This window comes from Phacochoerus africanus, chromosome 7, assembly GCF_016906955.1.
Source record: "Phacochoerus africanus isolate WHEZ1 chromosome 7, ROS_Pafr_v1, whole genome shotgun sequence".
NCBI classification, from domain to species: domain Eukaryota; kingdom Metazoa; phylum Chordata; class Mammalia; order Artiodactyla; family Suidae; genus Phacochoerus; species Phacochoerus africanus.
This window is the reverse complement of record NC_062550.1, coordinates 10,699,571-10,726,342: the sequence shown is the minus strand read 5'-3', so window position 1 is coordinate 10,726,342 and position 26,772 is coordinate 10,699,571. Positions and strand designations below refer to the sequence as shown.

At 55.2% G+C, this 26,772-nt stretch overlaps 2 protein-coding genes across 3 annotated transcripts; one reads left to right on the top strand and one right to left on the bottom strand.

The window, feature by feature from the left end:
• Positions 1–6,108: 6,108 nt before the first annotated feature.
• TST (thiosulfate sulfurtransferase) lies at positions 6,109–16,243 on the bottom strand. Of its 2 annotated transcripts, none has more exons than XM_047786361.1 (3): positions 16,086–16,243; positions 14,334–14,949; positions 6,109–6,578 (listed from the first exon to the last, which is right to left on the bottom strand). In XM_047786361.1, the coding sequence occupies exons 2-3, from the start codon at positions 14,926–14,928 to the stop codon at positions 6,280–6,282; spliced, it is 894 nt and encodes a 297-aa protein (XP_047642317.1). In that variant the 5' UTR covers positions 14,929–14,949; positions 16,086–16,243; the 3' UTR covers positions 6,109–6,279. The 2 variants fall into 2 exon arrangements, with proteins under 2 accessions (XP_047642317.1, XP_047642316.1); XM_047786360.1 differs by lacking the exon at positions 16,086–16,243 and adding an exon at positions 15,586–15,934.
• Positions 16,007–26,488, top strand: MPST (mercaptopyruvate sulfurtransferase). Its single transcript, XM_047786362.1, is given in 4 exon segments — positions 16,007–16,057; positions 20,486–20,509; positions 20,511–21,111; positions 25,890–26,488. Coding segments are annotated over 4 exon segments (960 nt in total). The 5' UTR covers positions 16,007–16,021; the 3' UTR covers positions 26,189–26,488.
• The last annotated feature ends 284 nt before the right edge of the window (positions 26,489–26,772 follow it).

The following is a 26,772-nucleotide window of genomic DNA, read 5'->3' as shown; positions in this document are numbered from 1 at the left end:
TCCAACATTTGCTTGGCTGGATTTCAGAATTGCTATGGACCCGTGACTCCTTCAAGTCTGAATTTTCCTCATTTTTGGACAGGACTATCTACAGCTCTCATCCTATATCCTCCACACCATTGGATGTTGGGTGGGTTCAGGACAGATAGCAAAGCTTATCAGATTTACTAATGGACAAGAATATCAACCAAGGAGCTTCATCTACACCTGGACCCAGTTTATAGGACCAGATTCTAAATGTTAAGCCGATGCTATAATAGGATGAGACTTTTGGAAATCTTGGGAGGGGATGACTATATTTTGCATGTGGAAGGAGTGTTTATCATTTGGGGCTAGAGGGTGGACCGAGGTGGGCAGTAACATGGCTTCCAGTGACCCCTCCCCCATTCCTTGGTATTTGCCCACTTGTGTAATTCTATCCCTTTGAGTATGAGCTGGACCTACTGACTTGTTTCTAACTCATGGACTGTGGTGAAAATGATGGGATGCCACTTTCAAGATGAGGTTATAAAAGACTGTGACTACTGTCTTATTCACACTCTCCCTGGCTCTTCTTTTTGGAAGTGGTTCCATGTTGTGAGCTAGAGAGGCCCACATGGCAAGGAACTGAGGGCCTCTGGCCACCAACTCATGAGGAGCTGAATCTGAGGTCAGTAATCTGAGGAACTGAATCCCACCAAGTGTGTGGCCATAGAAAGGGGTCTTTCTCTAGTTGAGCTTTGAGATGAGACCAAAGCCCCAGCCAACATCTTTTTTCTTTTCTTTTTTTTTTTAACTTTTTGCCATTTCTTGGGCCGCTTCCGTGGCATATGGAGATTCCCAGCTAGGGGTCAAATCAGAGCTGTAGCCACCGGCCTACACTAGAGCCACAGCAACGCTGGATCTGAGCCGCATCTGCAACCTACACCACAGCTCATGGCAACGCTGATCCTTAACCCACTGAGCAAGGCCAGGGATCGAACCGGCAACCTCATGGTTCCCAGTTGGATTCATTAACTACTGAGCCACGATGGGAACTCCTCCATCCAACATCTTGATCACAGTCTGTGAGAGACTCTGAGACAGACAACCCACTGAAGCTACATCTATGTGCCTGAACCACAGAAACTATGAGATAATAATTGTTGTCTTTAGTCACTAAGTTTGGGGAGATTGGTTACGCAGCAGGAGATAACCATTAGAACTCATGTGTTAAGTATACTTGCATATGGTAGATTAGTCTCTTTTCACAAGGACTCAGTGAGAGGTTCATGGAAAGTACTGACTTATCCTCTCTCATAGTTGGAGAATCTGAGGCTCAGAAAAGAAACAGGACTTCGCCCAAGGTGCTGCTGAAACCAAGCCCCACTTCTTCCATCTACTTCAAGTTCACTTCTGTCCCTGTTCCACATCCCAAGCCACCTACCTGATGTGACCACAGCAGCTCCCTGTCTGCCCCAATGGCACCTTCAGTCCAGAGCACCCTGGACTGGCTTGAACAGAAGTATAGACTCACTGTCAGTTTCTGACCTGGAGAGAAATGCCCCAACAGATGTGGGTCAAGGGGGGAGGGAAAGTAGGTTCCACTGTGGTCTAGGCACGAGACCCACAAGCAAATCTGAATGGAGGAAGGAAGATGAAGTCTCAGGTCCTGGCAGACCCCTGGCCCACTTCAAGGTCCCTGCCTCACCGCTTCACTCTCTCCCATAACATCAGAAAACACGTGAACCACCCTCGTGTGTGCTGAAGCCCAGGAGTGCAGATCTGAGCTGCACAACTGCTGGAGACCAATGGATAGTTGCTGAGGAGCAGCCCTCCCCTTGTTTATTGGTGTTGCCATGGTGATCACTGTATACAGGGCTCTGTTACCTCAGAGGGATGATAGGCCCCCCCCCTGGGGGTCAGAAGCCAGAAAGAGCCAGTACTGAGGAGGCAGCAAGGGCCTTCAGATGTTGTTTACTCTCTCACTCACAATGTCCCTTGAGACTCCATCATGGGCCAGGTTGTGTGACAGGCACAGAGGGCTCAGATGCCATCAAGTGTGAAGGATGTTCCTGGGATTACAAAGGAGTAAATGGAGTCATTAGTTTTATCTAGGGAAGAGGAGGCAGGGCTCACAGAAGGGCCATTTGAGCTGGACCTTGAAGGTTGCGTAGGAGTTTAACAATTTAAAAGGAAGGAGAATATTAAAGGCACAGGGGTGCTTAGGAGCATAAATTAGGTCAAGCAGGTGGGGAGGGAAGGGAAAGGCACCTGGAGCTGTCTAAGCTGGATGTGAGGACTAGAAATCACAGTAAAACTAGAGCTGGGGTGGGACAGCAAGAGGCTACTCTCCTCCTCTGGAACCACAAGGGCTACAGAAGATCAACAACGTTAAGTGACTTCTGCAGTTTGTTCTGCACTGGCTCCGTCCTGTGTGTCTGTTGTTCAGCTGAGGGTTGGAGGAAGAGGGAAGGATTAGGGATTTAGGGAATGTCTCTTGCAAACCCAGGCTTTCAGGGTCTCCTAAGGAGGCTGAAAGCATAAACTTGTGGTCTTCAGAGTCTGCACCTGCCACGTATCAGAAGAGCAACTTTGGCCAAGTTTTTCAGTGGAACGTTCCTCATACATGAAAACAGATATAACCCCCCTTCAAGGGTAAGGATGAGGACTGAACGAAGTCATTTCTGTGAAATGCCCAGCACACTGCCTGGCACAGAGGGAGGTGTCACCTCTAACTTGAAGCTAACCCCATAAGCAGTCCATCAGCAACTGCTAAATACACCAGGCACAGACCCCTTTACCCACCTCGACATCCCTGGCAGCCCCTAATCCAAGCCAGCCCCAGCTCTTGCCGGGGGTAACACCCTTGCCTCCTCCCAGGTTTCCTTTTATGCTCTCATCTTCCATATTAATTATATATTGCTACAGAATAATATCATCACAAACTCAGGATCTTAGCAAATATTATCACACACTCTCTGTGAATCAGGGAATGGGCATGGCTTCTCTGTGTTGGGGTCTCAGAAGCCTGCAGTCAAGGTGCTGTGGGGCTGTGTGCTCATCTGAGGCTTGACTGGGGAAGGATCTGCTTCCAAGCCCATATGGTTGTTGGCAGGACCCATTTCTCCATGGTGGCATGCCATGAGGGCCTCAGCAGAGGCCACCCTCAGGTTCTTGCAATGTGGGCCTCCAGCATGGCACTCACCTCCTCAAAGCCAGCAAAGGAAAATGCCTACCACAAGATGGGCATGGTAGGGCATTCCCATCATGGCTCAGTGGTAACGAAACAGACTGGTATCCATGAGGACGTGGGTTCGATCACTGGCCTCACTCCAGTGGGTTAAAGATCTGGCATTGCTGTGGCTGTGGCATTGGCCAGCAGGTGCCTCTCTGATTCAGCCCCTAGCCTGGGAAATTCCATATGCCGTGGGTGCGGCCCTAAAAAAAGTATGTCACATTTTCTCCCCACACACAAGGGAAGGGGTCACACAGGCCGTGGCGGTGGACATCAGGAGATGGACGTTGTGGGGGCCACCCTGGAGAATATCTGCCAAGTCCCCTGACAGGCCTTCCTCACCTCAGCAGCCAAGTGATCTTGTTAGAGTCTATTTGAATCATGTCACTCCTCTAATCAAAACCTTCCTGTAGCTTCCCATCTCAAGAATAAAACTCAGAGGAAAACTTAAAGTGTTTTCGTTTCATTTGCAAGGCCCTACTGAGATGCCCCCCCACCTCTACCCCACCCCCGCTTCTCTGACCTCAGCTCCTCCCACTTTCCTGATTGCTCCCTTGGCCCCAGCCACACTGGGCTCCTCTGTTTCTTGAACACACCCAGCATAGTCTTGCCTCAGGGCCTTTGCACTAGTTATTTCTGCTGCTGCAACTTTCTTTCCCCAGATATCTTTTTTTTTTTTTTTTGGTTGTGTCTGTGGCTGTAGAAGTTCCTGGGCAAGGGATGAAACTCACACCACACAGCAGCAGCTGAATAGCTGCAGGCGGTGACAATACCGGATCTTTAACCTACTGTACCCACAAGGGAACTCCTCCCCAGATATCTATGTGACTTGCTTTTTGAGCCTCCTTTGGGACTCTGCTCACTTTCCCAGACCAGCCTTTAAAAAAAATATCCTAACCCACCCCACACCCCCTTTCCCCTCACGCTATCTTTTCTCTTACCGCACTTGTCACTATCTGACAATCCCTCTGTATGTTCATCTGTCCTTTCCCCCAGGTAAGACGTGAACCACGTGTGAGGAGGCAGCTGTGCTCACTGCCATGGCCCCCGCATCTGGACCAGTGCCCAACTCACAATAGGTGCTCAATAAATGTGTTGATGGAGAGTTCCCGCTGTGGCTCAGCAAGTTACAAACCCAACTAGCACCCAAGAGCATGTGAGTTTGATCCCTGGCATCGCTCAGGGGGTTAAGGATCCAGTGTTGCCATGAGCGGTGGTGTAGGTCACAGATACGGCTTGGATCTAGTGAGGCTCTGGCTGTGGCATAGGGGCTGGCAGCTGCAGCTCCGATTCGACCCCTAACCTGGGAACCTCCATATAATGCAGGTGCGGCCCTAAAAAAACAAAAGAAGAAGAAAAAAAAAAAGTGTTGCTGGAATGAACTCTGGGGTTGGTGAGGGAGGAGAAGGAGAGAGAGCCTTCATCCCCTGGGATTGGCTCCTCGGCCACTCAAGGCTCCGAGAAGGGATCTAAAGCCAGCATGGGAAGATGTCATAGAGACGAGAGGGGTCCAGGCTGCCCCTTACACTGCAGACCCCATGGGCCTCCAGCCCCCTGCCCTAACCCAGCACGCTCGATGTTGACTGAGCACCTGATTGCCCTGACGCGGGATAGGGATTGGCGACTGTCACTGACAATCTTGGTCCCTGGCCCTCCTCCTCCTATCCAGGGTCAACCCAGGAAGGCTGGACAGGGGATCAGAGAACGCCCAGTCAGGGGGGGCCTGGAATCATCTTGCAGCCCCCAAGGAGGGTTTAGAGAGCCCGTTTCTGGGAAACTCCTAATCCAGCCACATGGGTCCCAGTCTCCCAGGTAACATTCTTCTCCTGCAGCTTCCCAGGAGTTGAAGCTGCTTCTCTAGCTTCCCCCTCCCCTGGTGAGGTGGCAGGTGGTGACACCCTTCTGGCATGTGGCAATGAAGGGCTTTGCAAGTTCCCCCCTTCTTGGCTTCAAACATGGCTCGGAGCTCCTCTGGACCCTTCTCGAAGCCGTCCTCCGTCAGGAAGTCCATGAAGGGCATGTTGACTGAGCCTTGGGTGTGGCTGGAGTCCAGTCCTGGGTGGGGACAAGGACAGGGTGAGGAGGGGCATAGGGTCGGGGGTGAGTCAGCTGTGGCTATAAGAATAAGGAGCTCAGAGTTTTCATCGTGGTGCAGCAGAATTGAATCCAACTAGGAACCATGAGGTTGCGGGTTCGATCCCTGGCCTCGCTCAGTGGATTAAAGATCCGGCATTGCCGTGAGCTGTGGTGTAGATCACAGACATGGCTTGGATCTGGCATTGCTGTGGCTCTGACTTAGGCTGGCAGTAACAGCTCTGATTCGACCCCTAGCCTGGGAACCTCCATGTGCTGTGGGTGCAGCCCTAAAAGGACAAGAGACAAAAAAAAAAAAAAAAGAAGAAGGAGCTCGGAGTTCCTGTTGTCACTCAGCAGGTTACAAATCAGTGGGTTAAGGATCCTGAGCCAGGAAGGCTACCCAGAGGTGGAGGCCACCTTTCCTCTGGCCTCCTCTGAGCATCACCTCTTCTGAAAGGCCCCGGGGCCTGTGGGACACCCCTTGGAACCCTCATTTTAAGGGAAGATCAGCTGTCTCCTCTCGAAACCCCTCCTCCCAGCGCGCTGGGCCTTCAGCAGGAATGGGGCAGGGGTGGGGGAGGGCGCGCCTGGCTAGCCTGGGTCTCGCTCTCTCTTGGGCTTCCCAGGAACCCTTCAGGTAAGGTCCCAGCGTGACCCATCTGACACGGGACCACAGGCGACTTCCTTTGCCAAAACCAAATAGTGGCCCCAGTGCGGCTTTTCCCGCTGGGGGTCGCCGCAGAAGTTTCTTTCCTGGCTCGGTGGGGTCTGAGAAATCTGAAGGCGTTGGCCTTATGGAGCAAGGATGGGACCAGGAAGAAAGAGGCACACACGGCTACTCAGAAAAGGCCAAGTTTACTCCAGTGTTGTCGGGGGAAGGAGCGCTCTACACATCAACTCCAAAAACGCATCGCTTTCCTTTGCCCACGGGGCATGGACCAGCCGCGGGCCGTGCCAGGGTCACTCCACTGGCAGGAGCGGTGAGCGACGGGAGGAGAGGCCACCGCTCAGGCCTTCCCGCCCTTCCCCTGGGACACGCGGGTCTCCGGGGGAGCCCGGTGGAACCACTCGAACCAGGAGCCGTCATAGATGGCCACATCGGGCTTGCCGCAGAGGTAGGCGGCCAGGGCAATGTGGCAGGCGGTGACACCCTTCCGGCACGTGGCAATGAGGGGCTTTGCGAGGTCCACCTTCTTGGCTTCAAACATGGCTCGGAGCTCCTCTGGACCCTTCTCGAAGCCGTCCTCCGTCAGGAAGTCCATGAAGGGCATGTTGACTGAGCCTTGGATGTGGCCGGAGTCCAGGCCTGGGTGGGGACAAGGACAGGGTGAGGAGGGGCATAGGGTCGGGGGTGAGTCAGCTGTGGCTATAAGAATAAGGAGCTTGGAGTTCCCATTGTGGCTCAGTGGATTAGGGACCCAAGTAATATCCATGAGAATGTAGGTTCGATCCCTGGCCTCGCTTAATGGTATAGACTGCAGATGAGGCTCAGATCTGGCGTGGCTGTGGCTGTGGCGCAGGCTGGCAGCTGCAGCTCCAATCTGACCCCTAGCCTGGGAATTTCCAGATGCTGCAGGTGCGGCCCTAAAAAAGGAAAAAAAAAAAAAAAAAAGAAAAGGAACCTCGCAAATAAAAACAACATCTTCTGGAATTCCCTGGTGGCCTGACTGTTGAGGAACCAGTGTTGTCACTGCAGCACCTTGAGTCACTGCTGTGGTGTAGGTTCGATCCCTAGCCTGGGAACTTATGCATGCCATGGGCATGGTCAAAAAAAAATAACATCTTTGTCTTTCTCGGAGCTCCATCTACTCTAGCCCTGTCTACATCCAAGGCTCATGGACCCCCTCCTCCAAAATCTGCCTTGAAGTAGGCATGTCCAAATTCCTACCTGCTTGAGAGGACGGGAAAGCAGGTATCAACTAACCTTTACCTTAGGCCAGTGGCTTCACTTCTCTGAACCTCAGTATCCTCATCTGTAAAATGGGCTCAATGGTATACACCCATCTATGAGGCTGTGGAGAAACGCAAACTCTACATGCTGGGCCAAGTGCTGAGAACACAGTGGTGAAGGGGAGGGGCCACGCTCAGGGTCTAGGGAGGGAGATTACAGCCTGGCAAGGAGACGGAGGTTAAACACATAACCACATGAGTCACTAAATATAATGTGTTTTTCCACTTTACAGATGAGTGCACTGAGGCTCGGCAACATGAAAAGGCTAATCTGGGAGTTCCTGTTGTGGCTCAGAGGGTTAAGAACCCAGCTAGTATCCATGAGGATGTGAGTTCGATCCCTGGCCTCGCTCAGTGGGTTAAGGATCTGACGTTGCCATGAGCTGTGATGCCGACTGGCAGCTGCAGCTCTGATTTGACCCCTAGCCTGGGAACTTCCATGTGCCCAATGAATTGAAAGAAGGAAAAAGAAAGAAAGAAAGAAAGAAAGAAAGAAAGAAAGAAAGAAAGAAAGAAAGAAAGAAAGAAAGAAAGAAAGAAAGAAAGAAAGAGAGAAAGAAAGAGAGAAAGAAAGCAAGCGAGCACACAGAGGGGTAAAGATTAGACACAAATTCACATCCCAGCTCTGCCACTTGTGAGCAGGGCGACTTTAAGCAAGTCACATCCCCTCTTGGAGACACGCGTGAGGGCTGTCACGTGAGGGCTGTTGTAAGGAGTAAAGCACTAAGTACCCAGGCCGCCCACCACCCTCAGATGCCGCTGCTTCTCCAACATTTCGTCTCTTATCCTGGGGGGCAGGTGCGAATGGGGGCAGTGCGGTCCCTTCAGGCCCTTTCTAGCAATCCCGAGAGGCTTGGATGGAAGCAGAATGGGGGTCTAGATTAGCTCCAGGGTCCATTCTAGAACCTTCTCGGCACCCATAAGTTCCCTCTGCCAAATCCGGCTTTGGACTAGCCAGCATGTAGGGAAATGGGGACTGGGCCACGGCCAGAGCTGGTGCCACCCGCAGGGTCAAGGCCTTGGTCCAGCCCCCAGCATACCCCCAGGTCACTCTTCTTCCTCAAACACCACACACCCTGGCAGACCAAGCACTGAGCCTGGGGCCAGAGAAAGGCTGAGGTGTCTCTTTGGGCTCCCCTTCGTCCCACATTCCCCACTAGCCTGTTCTACCCCGACGGGGATGCAGAGAAGGACCAGGTTGGGCAGCTGGAGGCAACCTGGCCAGAGTGACCAGGACACATACTGGGGCAGCGTGCAGCCAGACAGGCCTTGCATGTCTGAGCCTCAGTTCCCCCACCTGTGAAATGGGGGGATAAGCTCACAGGCTTCAGATCAAAGCCCCTAATGACCCTGGGCACAGAGCTGGTGGACAGGCATGCCAGCAACGATGCATTCTCCTCATCTCGAGGCCAAAGAAGATTCGAAATTCGACGGCAGGGGTCGAATTCCCTTGGTTGGCTAGATGTCCTGACTTATACAATTATAGCAATTTCTTCCTGTTGTGACTTCCTCTTTTTGTCTGGAAACTTTATTTTTTATTTTATTTTATTTTTTTTGCTTTTTAGGGCTGCACTCGTGACATATGGAGTTTCCCAGGCTAGGGGTCTAATCGGAGCTACAGCTGCTGGCCTACACCACAGTCATAGCAACGCCAGATCTGAGCCTCGCCTGTGACCTACACCACAGCTCACGGCAATGCCGGATCCTTAACCCACTGAGTGAGGCCAGGGATCGAACCCACAACCTCATGGTTCCTAGTTGGATTCGTTAACCGCTGAGCCACAACGGGAACCCCCTGGAAACTTTTTTTTAAAAAGCCGTGCCCACGGCTGGTGGAAGTTTTCAGGCCAGGGATCAAACCTGCACCACAGCAATGACAATGCCGAATCCTTAATGCTCTGCACCGCGGGGAAATCTACCATCTGAAAAGTTAATCTCAGGCGGGAAGTGTACTGACCCCACCAATGAGAACACTTGGACTGTTGGCTACAAAGATTTTCTTTTTCAAGACACTCGACTTTAAAATGTTTCAGGGAGTGCCCGTCATTGCTCCGTGGTAAAAAACCCGACTAGTATCCATGAGGACGCAGGTTCGATCCCCGGCCCCCTCAGTGGGTTAAGGATCCAGCATTGCCATGAGCTGTGGCGTAGGTCACAGATGCGACTTGGATCTGGCGTTGCTCTGACTGCGGTGTAGACTGGCAGCTATAGCTCCGATTTGATCCCTTAGCCTAGGAACCTCCATATGCCCAGGTGTGGCCCTAAAAAGCGAAAAATGAAGATAAAAATAAAATCAAATGCTTTGGTAACCAGGCAGTGGACTGCATTTAAAAGCCCAAGGCTTTACTGAGTCCTGAATGCTGTTTTGTTTCTTTCCAGCCATCCCTGAAGAAACGGCTTTATTGTTTTCCTCTAATTACATAAAAGGCACCTCTTCTGAGTAAAGAAGTCAGTGGCGGGGGTCGGTTCTGGAGACTCCAGGGCCCTGCACTGGGCCAGGCTCTCAGGAGGTGGGGGCCCCTCCCTTTCTGCCAGCGAGGGCTCAGGGCCTGTCTGAGGAATTTAAATGAGCAGGAACTGACTGCCTGTGTGGGAGGAGAGCAGGCATGAACTTGGCCACAGAACCTCGGAGAACAGCCAACTAGGGGAAAAGCATTTTACAACCAGGGATCCTGCTGAGGCTCCAAGACCAGCTTCAGCAGCAGGGTCCTGGCTTTCCCTATTCCCAGCAGGCAGGCCACCATGCTCAAAACCTCTGACACCAGGCGCCCAGGCAATGGGTTATTTCAAGAATTTTATCAGAGTTCCCATTGTGGCTCAGCAGTAATGCATCCAGCTAGCATCCATGAGGACATGGGTTCGATCCCTGGCCCTGCTCAGTGGGTTAAGGATCTGACATTGCCGTGAGCTGTGGTGTACCTTACAGTTGCAGCTCAGATCTGGTGTTCCTGTGGCTGTGGTGTAGGCCGGCAGCTACAGCTCAGATTCAACTCCTGGCCTGGAACTTCCATATGCTGTGGGTGTGGCCCTAAAGGACCAAAAAAAAAAAAAAAGAATTTTATCTTCCCCAATCCGCACAAACTGGGGAGACTAGCCTCCTGGCACTGAGGGACGCAGGCTCAGAGAGGTGGTGTAACTTGCCCATGACACACAGCACAGGTGTGATGTGAAGTCAGGTATATCAGACCCCAAAGCCTATGTGCTTTGAGTACCCGGAGCCTTCCTATAAAGTGGCTGAGGCAGGGGAATGGATGAAGTGACCTCTCCTGCTCCGAAAACCCTTAAGAGGCCTGGGACTCGGCATTTCAAGATGATGCGTGTCATTTCGGCATGTGAGTCAATTCGGCACGTTAACATCCCTCAGGTCACTGATAGGTGTGGGCTTTCAAGGCCAGGGAAACCCGTATGGCCCTTTTTATCTTTTCTGGTTTTAGGGCCGCACCCGCAGCCTAGGGAGGTTCCCAGGCTAGGGGTCCGATCAGAGCTACAGCTGCCGGCCTACACCTCAGCTCACAGCAACGCTGGATCCTTAACCTGTTGAGCAGGACCAGGGATCAAACCTGCAACCTCATGGTTCCTAGTCGGATTCATTTCCACTGCACCATGACGGGAACCCCTGTGAGGCCCTTTCTTGATTTCATCATAAAGACACTAAGGAACCCAGTGGGCAGGCAGCTGTGGGAGGCATGGGGGCGCTCCCCCAGGCCCCAGCCCTGGGAGGAGGAGACACAGGGGCCACAAGATCGCATGAAGCAACATCTGGGAACTGTGACCTTTTCCCCATCCACTGTTTGCTTACACAGCAGCGGCCTTGGAAATAACCTCACTTTGATGTCTGCAACTGGGGTCAAGTCTTGGCCTCTGTGTCCAGCTAGAGAAGTCTGGGTTCCCATTCCCAGCTGCAAGGTGGGACCACTGGGACCCCCTGCCTGCCACCCCTGCAGGGCTGTGGCGGGTGTGTGGGAGAGCATGCATGTGAAAGGTCTTGCAAATAATAGTACAAGGTAGGGGGTCAATTCCTTCCTCTTCACCCTCACTGCACCCCCCCCCCCCCCGGGGCGGGGTGAGAACAGGGTTTATAGAGACTCAGAGCGGGATCAGTTTCCACCTCCATACCCTCCCTTTCCCCAAGGCTCCTACAAGGTAAGCAGTGTTCCTTTCCTTAAGGAGTAGGGGGAGTTCCCATTGTGGCTTAGTTTAAATGAACCCAACTAGTATCCATAAGGATGCAGGTTCAATCCCTGGCCTTGCTCAGCGGGTTAAGGATCCAGGCACAGCTACAAGTTGTGGCACAGGCCGCAGATGAGGCTCAGATCCCATGTTGCTATGGCTGTGGTGTGGGGCCGGCAGCTGCAGCTCCAATCTGACCCCTAGCCTGGGAACTTGCAGATGCCAAAGGTAAGGCCCCCCCAAGAAAGAGGGTTCAAAGGTGAAGAGACCTGCTCCAGGCCACACAAAAGTGTCACACCAGGATGGAACTCAGGTCCGTCTGACTCTCACCTTGCACCCCTTACCAACAGGACCCAAGGCAGGGGGCACAAAAATGAGGCCAGAGGGCAAGTTGCTTGCCTGAGGCGGGCAGGACGTGGCTGTTGGGTTTCTAAGGCCCTGCTCCCAGCTCCTCCTGGCGGTCACTCCCTCCAGGGACACCCAGGGACTGCCACCCACCCTCTCTTGGGTGTTACATCTGGACAGCTGAGCCCTTGGGGGTGCCTCCTTGATCCCGCCCCAAGCTGGGGACCATGAACTCGGCAGAGCCTCGTGTGCCCTGATGTCCCCCCAAATGTCTTGGGGGAGGCCAGCGGAGCTGCTAAGGGAGTGAAGGAAGAAGTGCCATGTCCTCCATGCCTTTCTAGATGGCTCCGGCCTTTGCACACCCTCCTCCAAACACCTTTTCAGCCACCGTTGCATCTATTATTATCATTTGACTTTTAAGGCCGCACCCGCGGCATATGGAGGTTCCCAGGCTAGGGGATGAATCAGAGCTACAGCTGCCAGCCTACACCACAGCCACAGCCACATGGGATCCAAGCCGCGTCTGGGACCTGCACCACAGCCCATGGCAACGCTGGATCCCTGACCCACTGAGCAAGGCCAGGGGTCCAACCCACATCCTCATGGATACAAGTTGGATTCATTTCCACTGCGGCACAAAGGGGAACTCCCACCATTGCATTGAATAAATACACAGCCAAGTGGGTAGAGCTGGTGTGACTCTTTTCAGTTTATAATAAAGGAACCCAGAGAAGATGGGTTATTAACTGACTGAGGTACCAGAACCAAGGAGGAGCTGGGCTCAGACTGGGATCCATGCTCCTAGGCCTCAAGGCGGGACCTGGAGGAGGGCGAGGGACTTAGAATTCGGGGCTTCCAAGAGCTTTCCTGGAGCAGTAGGCTCTTCCCCTCTTGGAGCCTCAGTTTCCTCATCTCTAAAATGGGAATAAGGCGACTGGATCTGGCCTCTCTAAACTCTCTCTTCTTTTGTTTGCTCCAGGGCAAGCTGGGGAGCATCTAGGGAAACAATTCCACCTCCCCTCCCCTCAAGGGTAGCTTAAATCCCCAGGAGAGCAGGCTCCTTGACCAAGGCCAGGAAGGGGGTGCAGAAGGTCTGTGCCAGGAGTCTCTGGAAGATGCCAAACACACTTGAATCTTCAACTCCAGACCTTCAGAGAGCAAGCCAGGCAGGAAAAACGGGGTGTGGGGTGGGTGGAGAAAGCCACATGGAGAGGGCACTTTCCTGGCTCTACCACTAACTAGCCAAGTGCCCTTGATCCACCCGCTTCCTCTGTGCACCACCGCGTCCCCTCAGTCTGATGAGGTGACTTTTCAGCCCCTTCACCATTAAACACTGGAAACAGCTTCCCCAGCTCAAGGTGCAGAAAGGAAGAGATTTTTTCAACAAGTGAATCAAAACATTGCATAGGAGCAGGATTCCAGAGGCGCCCTGGCTGAAGACCGAGCTCTGCCCCCACCAGAAGGTCCCCACCAGAGACCCCGCCAGCCTGGGGCAGGAGAGGTCCTGAGAACAGTGAGGTCCCGGCCCCCAGAAGGGGTGATGGCAAGACCTCTGTGGTCCTCTCTCTGTTAGGAGGTTCTAGAACTTGGCAAGTCCTCTCCTGAAGACGCTCCTACCCCCAGCAGAGTAGCACCCTCCAGCTTCCTCCACCACCACTTTGTCCACAGAAGAGGACCCTTGAGCTGGCTCCAGGAAAAAAGCAGAGGCTCCCTGCTGGCCCTGGGAAGGGGTGGGGGGCGGCGGAATGGCAGTGCGTTCTGGTTTAGAGCGTTGGTTTGGAACCAGGCTTGCCTGGGTTCAAATCCCAACTCTGCCACTTGCCTGAGCAAGTCACTGAAGGAAGGTCAGAGGGTCTGGGAGAGCTGGAGGGAGGAGGAGGTGCCAGGGGAGAGCATTGTTCTTATCTCTAAGAAAGAACTAGAAGGGGTCCCGAGGGGCTCTGTGTCCTTGGGAAGCTTCTGTACAGAGATGCATGTGTGACCCATGACTACACTTTTGGGGCATATGGGGGAGCTAGCGCCTGGGTGTGGATGTGGGTGGATAGGTCACCAGTTATCCCTGCTGATGCCACTCCATACAGATGCCAGGTCACACCTTAGTATGTGGCTATGGAAACACATGCATATATTCTCACACATCAAAGCTAAAAAGCTTTTAGGTTTGACTCTACCCTTTCATTGTGTGTTTTGTTTTGATGGTTTTTTTTCCTTTTCTTTTTATACCTGCACCTGTGGTATACAGAAGTTCCCAGGCTAGGGGTTGACTCAGAGCTGCAGCTACCAGCCTACACCACAGCCACAGCAGCGCAGGATCCGCGCCGCATCTGTGAACTCTGCTGCAGCCTGTGGCAATGCCGAATACTTAACCCACTGAGCAAGGCCAGGGTCCGAACCCACATCTTCACAGACACTATGTTGGGTTCTTAACCTACTGAGCCACAATAGGAATGCTTCTACCCTTTCGTTTTACAGATGGGAAGACTGAGGTCCACATGGCGAGACAGGGGAAAACCTGGAGAGGGTCCCAGACATCCTACTCCCTGTCTCTCCTCCAGGCATTGCTCCTCAGGGACCATTCTCCCACGGGGACACATACCTACTGCATCTGGCTCTGGCTCCGTGCCCAGGTACCGCCCTTGAGCCCGAGAATCCACCAGCTGGAACCTCTTTGATTCGAGGTTCTCCAGCACCTGCTCGTAGGTCTTGAGCAGGGACCGGTCCAGTGTGGCTTTGAAGATGGCTGGCTCTGGGTGTGAGGGCTCAGATGTCACTGGGTGGCCCTCCTTCAGCCAGTTTCGGAAGCCACCATTGAGCACTGACACGGTGCGGTGGCCAAACACCCGGAACATCCACCACACCCGCGGCGCATAGAAGCTGCCCAGGTTATCACCATCATACACCACCACGTGCGTGTTGTTGCTGATGCCCAGGCGGCCCACGTAGTCAGCGAAGCCCGCCTCGGTGGGCAGCATCATCTCGTAGGGTGACTCTCTGTTCCGGCACTCTTCTATGTCAAAGAAGGACGCGCCGGGCACATGGCGCTCTAGGTATTCCTTGCGAGCATCGCGGGTGCCCGGCGAGTACCAGGAGGCGTCCAGCACTCGCAGGCTTGGCCCCAGCTTGCCAGTCCGGACAGACTCTGCCAGCCACTTGGTGGAGACCAGCGCCCGGTAGAGCACCTGCTGAACCATGGTTTCAGCTCTGCGTGTCACCTGGCGCGGGTGGGAATCAGGAAAGAGACCGGTATGAGGACCGTGGGAGCAGTGGGGTAGGGCCTGGGAGGATGAGCTTTGCCCCGCTGCACTCCCCCGGGGTGTCGTGTTTACAGCAAGCCGGCAGGGCTGCTGGCGTGCCGTGGGGGTTAGGGTTGTAGGTTCCCTAAGGAAAGCCTGTTTCCGCGTCTCCTTGCGCCCCTTCCCGCGCAGAAAGAGGTGGGGCGAGAGCTTCTAAGGGAGGGTGTCTGGCCCTACAAGCTGCAATCCTCGCCCTCAAGATCTTGTTTGAAGGTGCCCAGGTTGAGGGGAGAAGGCATCCTGGGCTTAAAGCCCCCTTCCTGGGACTGCAGGAGAGTGGCTGCATGGGAACGGTTCGCTGGAGCCCTGCACACACCCGCGCCTCGCGTCTAGCAAACCTTCCTGCGGCCTCTCAGCAACATGGGCTCGCCCGCCTCCCGAACGCCCGAGTCCAGCCCGGCCTGGTGCCCTCTGCCCCGATTGGGGCCAGGGTGCTTGGGGCAGACCGTCCCACTCTCCCCACCGGGGCCCTCCCCTGGGTCGCAGGTGGTCCGGCCGGCGGCCCAACTCCGGGCGTCCCGGGCGCCTGCTGCCGCCCCACCCCGCCGCACTCACTCGCCCTCGCCGCTGCTCTGGCGCTCGCCCCTGCCCGCTGGAGAAGTTGGCAGGTTCAAACCCAGAGCCCTCAACTCCCCGGCCGGCCCACTCCATTGCGCCTCCACGCGGGGGGGATCGTGCGCCCCTCGCCCAGCTCCGCGCTCCCGCCGCCGCGCCGCGTCCGTCCCCCGGCCACCCGCCCGGCTCGCAGCGCCTCTTAGATCCTCCAGGATCCGCCGCGGGCGGTGGGCGGCGCGGAAGGGGCGTGGGGCAGGGCTCGGCGGCTCGGGCCTCCCCCGCTCCCGCCTGGCCAGTGGAAGGCGCCGGCAACCCGGGCTCCGAGTGGCCGCAGCAGTGGGCTGTGCCGTTGTCTCCTCCCTTTGGCCGGCAGCAGGTTGGTGACGGGAGGAGGGGACGGCTGCGGGCGCGGGGAGGGGGCGCTCTGCGCGGGGCAATGGCCGAGCCCGGAAGCCAGGATCCCGAGATTCGGGTAACTGCGGCGGCGGCGTGGCGCTTGCCTTTCTTTAGAGGGAGCTCGATCGTCCGGATGCTCGGCCTGGGACGTCCCCCCGCCGCCCCGGGGCCGGAGCAGAGCTGGGGGCTGCAGCCTGGCAGGGAAGGCGCGGCCCTGGCTTCACCCTCAGGATGGCTGTCCGCAGCAGCTGGGGGAGGCCCGCAGAATGGGGTCGGGCTGAGTGGCCGCGGGAGGGGGACCTGTGGAGGATGGTGTCACCTGGTGCCACCAGAGAGGGTAGGAGGGAGGGAGGAGGGCTCATAAAGCCGGAGAAGCCTGGGAGAGGAGGCCAGCTGACCCAGAGGCTCCGGGGAGGACAAACGGGCAAAGAACTTGCTGGAGCGAAACGAAACTAACATTTGTCAAGGCCTGCGTGGTGAGGAACTCCGCGGGGTGCTCCTCCCCCGGGTGTCACTTCCCACAACAACCCTGCGGAGTAGGCCAGAAACTTAATTTAAACACCGAAGAGAGAGAACCAGCGGGTTGCCCAGGGGCACACGAGGTGAGGCGGAGACCAGGCTATTGATCTTAAGCCCACGAGGCTAGGGCTGCTTTTTTTTTTTTTTTTTTTTTTTTGTCTTTTTGCCATTTCTTGGGCCGCTCCCGCGGCATATGGAGGTTCTCAGGCTAGGGGTCCAATAGAAGCTGTAGCCGCCGGCCTACGCCAGAGCCACAGCAACCCACTGAGCGAGGCCAGGGATGGAACCCGCAACCTCATGGTTTCTAGTCGGATTCGTTAACCACAGAGCCACGTTAGGGCTGCTTTTGTGTATCTTGCTCATCCCGGAAGCTTTATGCTTAAAACAAACAAAAAAACAGAACACAAAAAAACAAAAAACCTGCATTTGTATTCAATGTTTATGTAAATTAATGTTTTTAGCATGGGTGTGTTAACTGCTGGAACACCACTGCCCCTGACTTTTTTCTTTCTTTCTTTTTTTTTCTTTTTGGTTTCTTAGCCAAAAAGCAGCATATGGAAGTTCCCAGGCTAGGGGTCTAATTGGAGCTGTGATTTGACCTATGCCACAGCCACAGCAACTCAAGATCCGAGCAGAAGCTGCGACCTACACCACAGCGCACGGCAATGCCAGATCCTTAACCCACTGATCAAGGCCAGGGGTGGAACCTGCAGCCTCAAGGATACTTGTCAGGTTCGTTAAGGCTGAGCCACAAAGGGAATTCCTGCCCCTGACTTTTGCATATGCTGTTACATGTGCCTGGAATACTTTTCTCATCTCCCTTTTATTTTCTTTCTTTTTTTTTTTTAGCCTTCTGGTGGCATATGAAGTTCCCCTGGCCAGGGATCAGATCCAAGCCACAGTTGCAACCTAAGCTGCAGCTGTGGCACCAGTGGATCCCTAATCCACTGTGCTGGCCTGGGGGATGGAACCTGCCCCCCAGCACTCCCAAGACACCACCGATTCCATTGTGCCACAGCGGGAACTCCTCTCATCCCCCTTTTAAACATTCTTTTTATTCTGAAGCAATTATATTCTCACCAAAAGTGGCAAAAATTGGTCCTTCGCCAGGTCATCCTCTGAGCTTTGTGCTTTGCAGTTGGGGGAGAGAGTGTGCTGGGGAGGCCCTTGGAGAAGGGCCGGTCTGACTGGAGCCCTGCTCTTCCTGGGCCCACCCCAGACAGCAGGCCGGGGCTCACACTTCCTCTAGTATAGTTTGTATACACTCCGAAGATGGGTCTGGCGCTGTCCCATTTGTCTTGGCGTCCTTAACCCCCTGAGCAGTCCTACCTACAGCCATCCAGGCCTGCCAAGCACACTGGGACCTGGTCCCTGCCCTTCAGTGACACACACAGCCTGCTCTCCCAGACCCGCCTCTGCCTCCCACAGTCCTTTATGAGAACTGCCAATCCAGCAGGGCGGGTGAGGCAGGGTGACCTCAGACCTCTGCAGCCCCTGCCAAGCCTGAAATGCTAAGCTTCTAGACAGGCCTGCCCTCGCACAACTTTTAAGCAGGGGAGTGGGGTTTGTACTGACTTTGGAGGGGTTCTGACTTCCAAATCAGGCTTCTTTCCACTCTAAATTCATCCTTGGGAGCAAAAGTCAAGGAGCCCCCAAAATGGAGAGGGGCAAAGGCTGCTGTGGTTCACAGCGTGGCTTTTTTTTTTTTTTTGTCCCCCTGCCTGGAGGCATATGGAATTCCTGGGCCAGGAATCCGAGCAGCCAGTGGCAACCTCCATGGCATCTGCGGCAATGCTGGATCCTTAGTCCACTGTGCCCCGAGCTAGGGATCGAACCTGCGCCCCAGAGCTCGAGAGACACTGCTAGTCCCAATGCGCCACAGTGGGAACTACCGAAAGGTGTTCTTCGCAAAGGGGCCGGCAGTGTCCTCCAACATTATCAAACTAAGGTGCAACCCACAAACACGGGGGTCTCCCCGCAGCCAAAGCCTCTTTGGCAGCCTCACCCCGAAGGTCAAACCGGGGTCATCGGAGCCCTTGACCATGTCAGATGAGGTGGGACTTCCCCTCCTCCCACCTTCCCCGGCCTCCCCACCCCAGGCTGCGCTAGCGGCCGCCCTGGGCTCCCACCGAACTCCAGACTTTGTGCAATTACATGTTCTCTGGAGCAGGCCCGTGGGCTGCCTGAACTCTCAGAGCCTGGCAAAGCCAAGAGTCTCCCAGTGTCCAGCATAGGACCTGGTGCATGGCAACGTGGTCCCTAAAGTCCAGGCTGCAGCAAGACCTTGGGAGGTGGCTGAGCACCAGGTACCACACCGTGGACTCATTAGGCCCTGGTCCTCATTGACCCGGGGCTGGGAAGGAACTCTAGTCTCAGAAGTGGCGACTTGGCTACCGGTCCTGAGACTGCCCCTGAGCAGCTCTGAGAGCCAGGGCAAGGCGCTTGTGAAAGTTGTCAGACTGACTGCTTTCTTTCTTTTTTGGCCACTCCTCGGCCTATGGGGTTCCTGCGCCAGGGATCAGATCCAAGCCATGGGTGCGACCTGTGCCACAGTTGCGGCAATGCTGGATCCTTTAACCTACTGAGCCAGGGCCGGGGATCGAACCTGTGTCCTGGTGCTGCAAAGACGCCCCATTGTGCCACAGCAGGCACTCCTAACCGATGGTTTTCTCATTCAGAAACAGGCATCCCCACATACTCACTACCAAAGGCCATGGTGCTCAGTACAAAACGCTCTGTTCTCTACCCAGCCATGTGCCCTAGTGGGGAACCTGCCTCTAATTGGCAGAAGGGGTGAATTTCTCTAACCTGGACGAAGGCATCTAATGCACAGCCCTGGGGGAGAGGGCTTGGCCAGGGGCTCCATGCATCTGGACCCCTCTGCCCTGGAAGGCTGTGGGCTGCCTTGTCACAATGGACTGGTGAACCGCTGTACTCTGAGCTGCTGGCCTGCAGGGGAGAGAGGAGGGGAGAGGGACTAAGGTCCTAAGTCACTTTTTCCAGAGAGGAAACTCCAAGGACAAAATGCTGGACGGCCTGGTCTGAAGCCTGGCGCCACCCCTTCTTAAGCTGATCTTGGTCGAGTTAGTGCACATCTGTGAAAGTCAATGTTCCCTCTGTGGAGCAGTGAGAATAATACCATTTTTTTTTTTTTTCCCCAGGGTCACACTTGCGGCATATGGAAGTTCCCAGGCTAGGGGTCCAACTGGAGCTGCAGCTGCGGCCTGTGCCACAGCTCACAGCAATGCCAGATCCTTAACCCACTGCGTGAGGCTACGGATGGAACCTGCATCCTTATGGATACTAGCCAGGTTCTTAACCTGCTGAGCCGCAACGGGAACTCCCAATAGCAACTTTCTTGAGGCTTCTTGTGCAACAAATGACGGAGAGCCTTCTCTGTGTCCTGCAGTGTTGTCAGGTGTTGAGAGAATTAAATGGCACCTAGGGAGGACTCAGTAAATTCCAGCTACTGTTCCTCTGAGGCTGACTGTATAAATGTTTGGTGAATGAATTCCACCCGGGACCTTGGTGGACTGCAAGTGAAGCTGCGGTGCATCTTAGGGGAGGGGCTGAGACTTTGTCCCTACTTGCCTTAAAGTGCCAGGGGGACCTGCTCCTGCTGGAGGTGGGGTGGGAACCCCCATTCCCCTACCAGCCCCCTGCAAGCACTGCGTGAGGGCCCCCTAGCCCTCAAGTGGTCGTGGTCATTCCTTCACTGCTCTGTGTGTATATCCAAGACTTGGCAGGGCAGAGCTGGGCAGGGGAGGGCAGAGCTGGGCAGGGAAGAGGAGGGGAGGGGAGGGAACTGAGCTCTGCATCTGGATTCATCAGGGCTGGTGTTCGCCATCCCGGACTCTGCCCTTGCTGGGCTCCACCGCCCCCTCCAGCCCTGGCGCCAGCCCCAGCCCCAGAGGCACAGGCGTTTCCCGCTCCCGGGCCGGGCCAGCCTCCTTAAATACCTCCTGACAACCTCCTTATCGCCCAGGCCTCCAGCCCCAGTGTCGCCGCACGCAGCCATGGCCCCGCAGCAGCTCTTCCGCGCGCTCGTGTCGGCGCAATGGGTGGCAGAGGCGCTGCGGGCCCCGCGCGCCGGGCAGCCCTTACAGCTGCTCGATGCCTCCTTGTACCTGCCCAAGCAGGGCCGCGACGCACGCCGCGAGTTCGAGGCGCGCCACATCCCGGGCGCCGTCTTCTTTGACCTTGACCAGTGCAGCGACCGCACGTCGCCCTACGACCACATGCTGCCCAGCGCGGCGCAGTTTGCTGAGTACGCCGGCCGCCTGGGCGTGAGCGCTGCCACCCACGTGGTGGTCTACGATGCCAGCGACCAGGGCCTCTACTCGGCACCGCGCGTCTGGTGGATGTTCCGCGCCTTCGGCCACCGCACGGTGTCCCTACTTGATGGTGGCCTTCGCAACTGGCTGCGCCAGGGCCTTCCGCTGAGCGCCGGCAAGAGCCGCCCTGCACCCGCCGAGTTCCACGCTGTGCTGGACCCCACCTATGTCAAGACCTACGAGGACATCAAGGAGAACCTCGAATCCCGGCGATTCCAGGTGGTGGATGCCCGAGCCACCGGCCGCTTCCGGGGCACGGAGCCTGAGCCCCGAGACGGTAACGGATTTCTGGGGTGCGGGGTCAGGCCACTGCACGGGAGAGGGACCAAGATTTGGCTTCTGGTCGCCTGGACTGGCATTATCTCAAAGGGAGGGCTGGCGTTCCCGATTTGGCTCAGTGGGTTAAGAATATGACTGGTAACTGAGGATGTGGGTTCGAGCCCTGACCTTCCTCAGTGGGTTGAAGATGCAGTGTTGCCACAGGCTGCAGTGTAGGCCGCAGGTGCGGCTCGGATCTGGCTTTGGCTGTGGCTGTGGCTGTGGTGTAGGCTGGAAACTGCAGCTCTGATTGGACCCTTAACTGGAGAACCTGCACATGCTGCAGGTGCGGCCCTATGGGGGTGATAATACTTGCCCCAACTCCACCCATTAGGAACTCAGGGTATCCTGTACAAGTATGAGAACCCAAACAGCTTCACCCCAGTACTGTGGATGTTGCTTACCCCAAACAGTGGATGTAGAAGTCCCTGCGGAGTGGAGGGGTGGCAGGCGGACTCGGGAAAGAGCAGGAGACTGGGATGGAGAGAGAAGGGGAAGCCCCTCAGAGGGGCCAAGGCTTGCAGGAGGCAGGAAGGAGGGGCGCTAAGTAGAGAGAGAAGTTGCTGCCCCAGGGCTGGAGCAGAAACTGAATAGAGGGCGGTCACTGGCCTGGCTTAGAGCAGGGAGCCTACGAGGAAGCCCTGTAGAGGGTATAGGGTGGAGGGGGTCCCCACAAAGCACGTGGGTCTATGGGCACTTTAGTGTCTTTAGTGTGATTTTTTTTTTTTTTTTGGTCTTTTTAGAGTGGCATCCGTGGCATATGGAAGTTCCCAGGTTAGGTCTCAAATTGGAGCCATAGCCACAGCAACACCAGATCCCAGCCACATCGGTGACCTACGCTGCAGCTCACAGCAGCGCTGGATCCTTAACCCACTGAGTGAGGCCAGGGATCAAACCTGCATCCTCATGGATACTAGCTGGGTTCATTACCACTGAGCTACAGTGGGAACTCCTAGCTTTTTAGTGACCCCCAGAAGCGGGTGCTGTCATCATACAGAGGGGGAAATGGAGCCTTAGAATGGCTACCTTGCCCCAGGCCTCAGAAAGCAGCCCAGCCGGGCATTGAACTGCAGTACCTTTAACTGCAGGGAACTGCCAGTAATCCACCCAGCCATTTCTCTCCACACCTGCATTGGGGAGGGTGCAAGGAGCTTGCCACTTCCTCTGGGAAGCTCTCCCTGAATGGCACAACCCCCCTCCCCATGCCATGCCCCCACATTGGGCTCAGTGCTTCTGTTTTGTATTTCTAAAGCAGCTTGGATTTACCTGGTCCTAGCTCTTTTTGGGGTGACCTGAGGGCCAGGACCATCCATGCTCTCAGGGCTTCCTGAAGACTCACCCAGTCACAGGACAGAGACGAGGCTCCAGAGGTTTGGTGAATTCAGAAGGTCCCTGCCACATGGACCCCTGCAGAGCTGCACTGACCTTAGGGCAAACTGCAGAGGACACTGCTGATGGCTAGTTGTTTTTAAACCTACATTAGTGGCAGCCTGATAGGAATGACACCTTGAACCTGTGAGGTCCTTCAGCTCAACTTTCTGGGTGGGGGTGGAGATGGGGGTAGTGGAGCAACATAGGGCAGACAGCCAGAGCCAGATCTGGCTTCAGAGCTCCACCCCAGCTTGTGTTGGCTGTGTGACACCTGGCAGGTCACCTAATCTCTGAACCACAGCTTCTGCATGTGTAAAGTTTGGAGCTTAAAGGATGCACTGAAGGTCAAGTGAGAGCACAGATTCATTTTTTATATTTTTATTTTATTTTTTATTTTTTGGTCTTTTTGCCTTTTCTAGGGCCTCTTCCCACAGCATATGGAGGTTCCCAGGCTAGGAGTCTAATTGGAGCTGTAGCAGCTGGCCTACACCAGAGCCACAGCAATGCGGGATCCGAGCCGCATCTGCGACCTACACCACAGCTCACAGCAACGCCGGATCCTTAACCCACTGAGCAAGGCCAGGGACCGAACCCGAAACCTCATGGTTCCTAGTCAGATTCGTTAGCCACTGAGCCATGAAGGGAACTCCGAGAGCACGGATTTAAAGCACTCAGCTCCACGTTTGCACACGACAGGATGCACTCAAGGAACGGGAAGTGAATTTACGTGTGCTTCCCTGACAGTTGGTTTGGTTGGGTTGGGTTGTGGCTGTGCCCAGAGCATGCAGAAGTTTCTGGGCTGGGGATTGAACCTGTGCCATGGCAACAATCCAAGCTGCTGCAAATAACAACACTGAATCCCTTTTTTGGGGGGCACACCTGTGGCATATGGAATCAAATCTGAGCTGCAGCTACAACCTATACTGCAGGTGCAGCAACGCTGGCCCCTTAACCCGTTGCCCCACAGGAGAGCTCCTGGCTGTTGTTCTTTACAGAGGTGGTGAATGCATACCCCGGTGGTGCTTCTTCTGGAAAATGAGAAATTACCATAAACACCTAATAGGGCTGTTGTCAGGGTGGACGAGCCGATGGGTATAAAGGCTCCATCTAAATTCCATAGGGAATATCACTGTCACCATCGCTCCACACCAGTGTCTGAGACTTAGCCAAGTGCATCTCTAGTTTGCCACATTGGTCCTGCAGGGAGGGGACGCAGGCTGGGCTTGGTGGGGTTCCGGGAGTGGGGACAGCCCTGCTCTGATGGTGGCCAACCCGGGCTGAGCGTTTGCTCTTCCTTGCTCTGGCTGGTCTCCACAGCATGCCTCTGAGCCCAGGTTCTACATCTGTTAAGCTGGGATGCCTGATGCCTCCCAGCCTCGCCAAGCACACAGAGTGCTGTCTATACACTACGTCCTTAGACTAGATACCCAAAACGGTTGGCAGCTCCCTGATTTGCAGAGATGAGAGGGGGAGATAATCCTCAGAGGGACCTTCTGTCCTTGTCCAGGTCCTCTTCATGCTACAATCAGAAAACAATCTTTTAGCATTCCCTGGTGGCCTGGTGGTTAAGGATCCAGCGTTGTCACTGCTGTGGCTCAGGTCACGGCTGTGGCGTGGGTTTGATCCCTGGTCTAGGAGCCAACACATGCTTCAGGCACAGGAAAAAAATAAAAAAACACCAGTCTTTTTGAAAATAGAGAGCTGGTTTCCCCTTGGAAAGTTATCAAGGCCCTAAACTTTAATCCAGGCTTGCTAATCTGTCCCCACCCACCCTGGTTTCCCCTGGGGTCTCAGCCTCTCTGGCTTTTTTTTTTTTTTTTGCATTTTTAGGGCCAGCCCCAGCCTATGCCACAGCCACAGCAGCGCCAGATCCAAGTCGCCTCTGTGACATATGCTGCAGCTTGCAGCAACCCAGATCCTTAACCCAGTGAGCAGGACCAGGGATCGAACTCACATCCTCATGGATACCAGTCGGCTTCTTACTTAACCTGCTGAGCCACAAAGGAAACTCCTCTCTCTGACTTTTGCCACAATGACTTTTAACCCCTCTGAGCCCTGGATTCCCTGCCTCCTTGATGTTCCTTGCCTGGGGCGCTCCCAGCCTCCACTGTCCAGTCCCTTTGTTGGTGGAATCCTGCTCACCCTTGGGGCTTGCTCAGAGAAGCTTCCCCAACCCTGCAGCTCCCAGGCAGTGGGGCTTGCTGGCTGGCAGCACAAGCCCTGGGACCTCTGCCTCTCCTCACTCGGGCAGGTGAGGCTTTGTGCCTCAGTCTTCTCATCCGTACAAAAGGGAGAATAGTAATGTCTTTCCCATTGAGTTTTAGGGAAGATTAAAGGGGGAAATACAGCTGAGGGGCTCAGAGCAGTGCCTGGCACAAGGTAAACCCTCGATAATGTCAGCCACAGAGTTCCCATTGTGGCTCAGTGGGTTAAGGACCTGATGTTGTCTCTGTGAGGATGCGGGGTCGATCCCTGGCCTCACTCAGTGGGTTAAGGGTCCCGCATTGCCGTGGTTGTGGTATAGGCTTCAGCTCCACCTCCAATTCAATTCTGGCCCAGGAACTTCCATGTGCTGCAGGTATAGCTGTAAAAAGAAAAAAAATATATCAGCTACGATTATTCCCATACTACATATTCCTTTTGTTGAGCTCTGTCCCCATGCCACCTAGTAGGGCCTTTTGTTTTTTTATTTTATTTTTTGTCTTTTCTATGGCTGCACTTACGGCACATGGAGGTTCCCAGGCTAGGGGTCTGATAGGAGCTATAGACACCAGCCTACACCACAGTCACAGCAACGCAGGATCCGGGCTGCGTCTGTGACCAACACCACAGCTCACGGCAACGCCGGATCCTTAACCCACTGAGCGAGGCCAGGGATGGAACCTGCAACCTCATGGTTCCTCGTCGGATTCATTAACCACTGCGCCACGACGGGAACTCCTTAGTAGGGCCTGTTAGAAACACCTACCATGCTTGTAATGAGTTGTTACCTGTCTGCTCTGCCAGACCAAAACTCCTTGCCATAAACAGGTCCTAGCCAAGCAGAGGTCCTGTGTTCCTTTGTTGCCCCAGGACGCACTGTCATCAGGAAACCTGGGGCCAGGTGTGGCTCTGGGGGCTTCTGAGTCCTGGGTTCAGATTCTAGGCTGCAGTTGGTGAGATGCCTGATGTTGGGCAGTTGCAAACCTCAGCCTCTCTGCCTGTGAAAAAGGGACTCCTGGAAAGAGGCCTGGGTTCCCTGGTTGCGGGGCCTCCACGAGATGATGCAGACGGGGGTAGCGCCGTGCCTGTGCGGCTTGCTCAGTACCGCAGGGCCATTCATACTGCCCCTGTGTCTTTTCCCTCCTTCCTGCCCTGCGGCTGCAGGCATTGAACCCGGCCACATCCCTAGCACAATCAACATTCCCTTCACGGAATTCCTGACCCCCGAGGGCCTGGAGAAGAGCCCCGAGGAGATCCGCCGCCTCTTCCAGGAGAAGAAGGTGGACCTGTCTCTGCCCCTGGTGGCCACCTGCGGCTCCGGCATCGCAGCGTGCCATGTGGCACTGGGGGCCTACCTCTGTGGCAAGCCCGACGTGCCCATCTACGACGGCTCCTGGGTGGAGTGGTACATGCGTGCCCAGCCAGAGGAAATCATCTCTGAGGGCCGGGGGAAGACCCACTGAGGCCTGGCACATCAGGAAGCTCGGGCGACACCCAGCCACCAGCTGCGCCCCGCTGGGTGGTTCTGACTCTGCTTTCACCAGGACAGTATTTCTTCCTCCCACTCAGGTGGCACCTGGGGCCACATCCCAGAGGCCAAGAATTCCATTGACTCCCCGCGGGCTCCCAGTGGAAACAGAAGAGAAAGCGGCAGCGGACGCAGGGGAGGGGAGCCGCCCACACAGGGCCAAGCCAAAGTCTCTCCTCGCTTCTCTTTTTATACCATTGAGGAAATAAAACAGCCAAGTGCTGAATCCTTCTAACACTGGGGTTGCCTGGGCTTTCCTCCGCCCTGGGCCAGTGGTTTCATGCCCAGCAAGGGAGCTCCACGGGGGTCGTGAGGACCCTGTCCCTGCCTTCTGAGCCATGCTGGGACCTCAGAGTCCTTCCATTCCTGTGACCAAAGGTCTCCCACCAGACTGTCTTCTATCTCATAATGTGGGGGTCTCCCTTCTGGCTTCTGGGCTATGGAAGGTGACTCCCTCTGTGCTGTGTCAGGAGTCCCGCCCACAGTGCCCCCCCCCTCCCCCCCGCTCCAGTTAAGCAG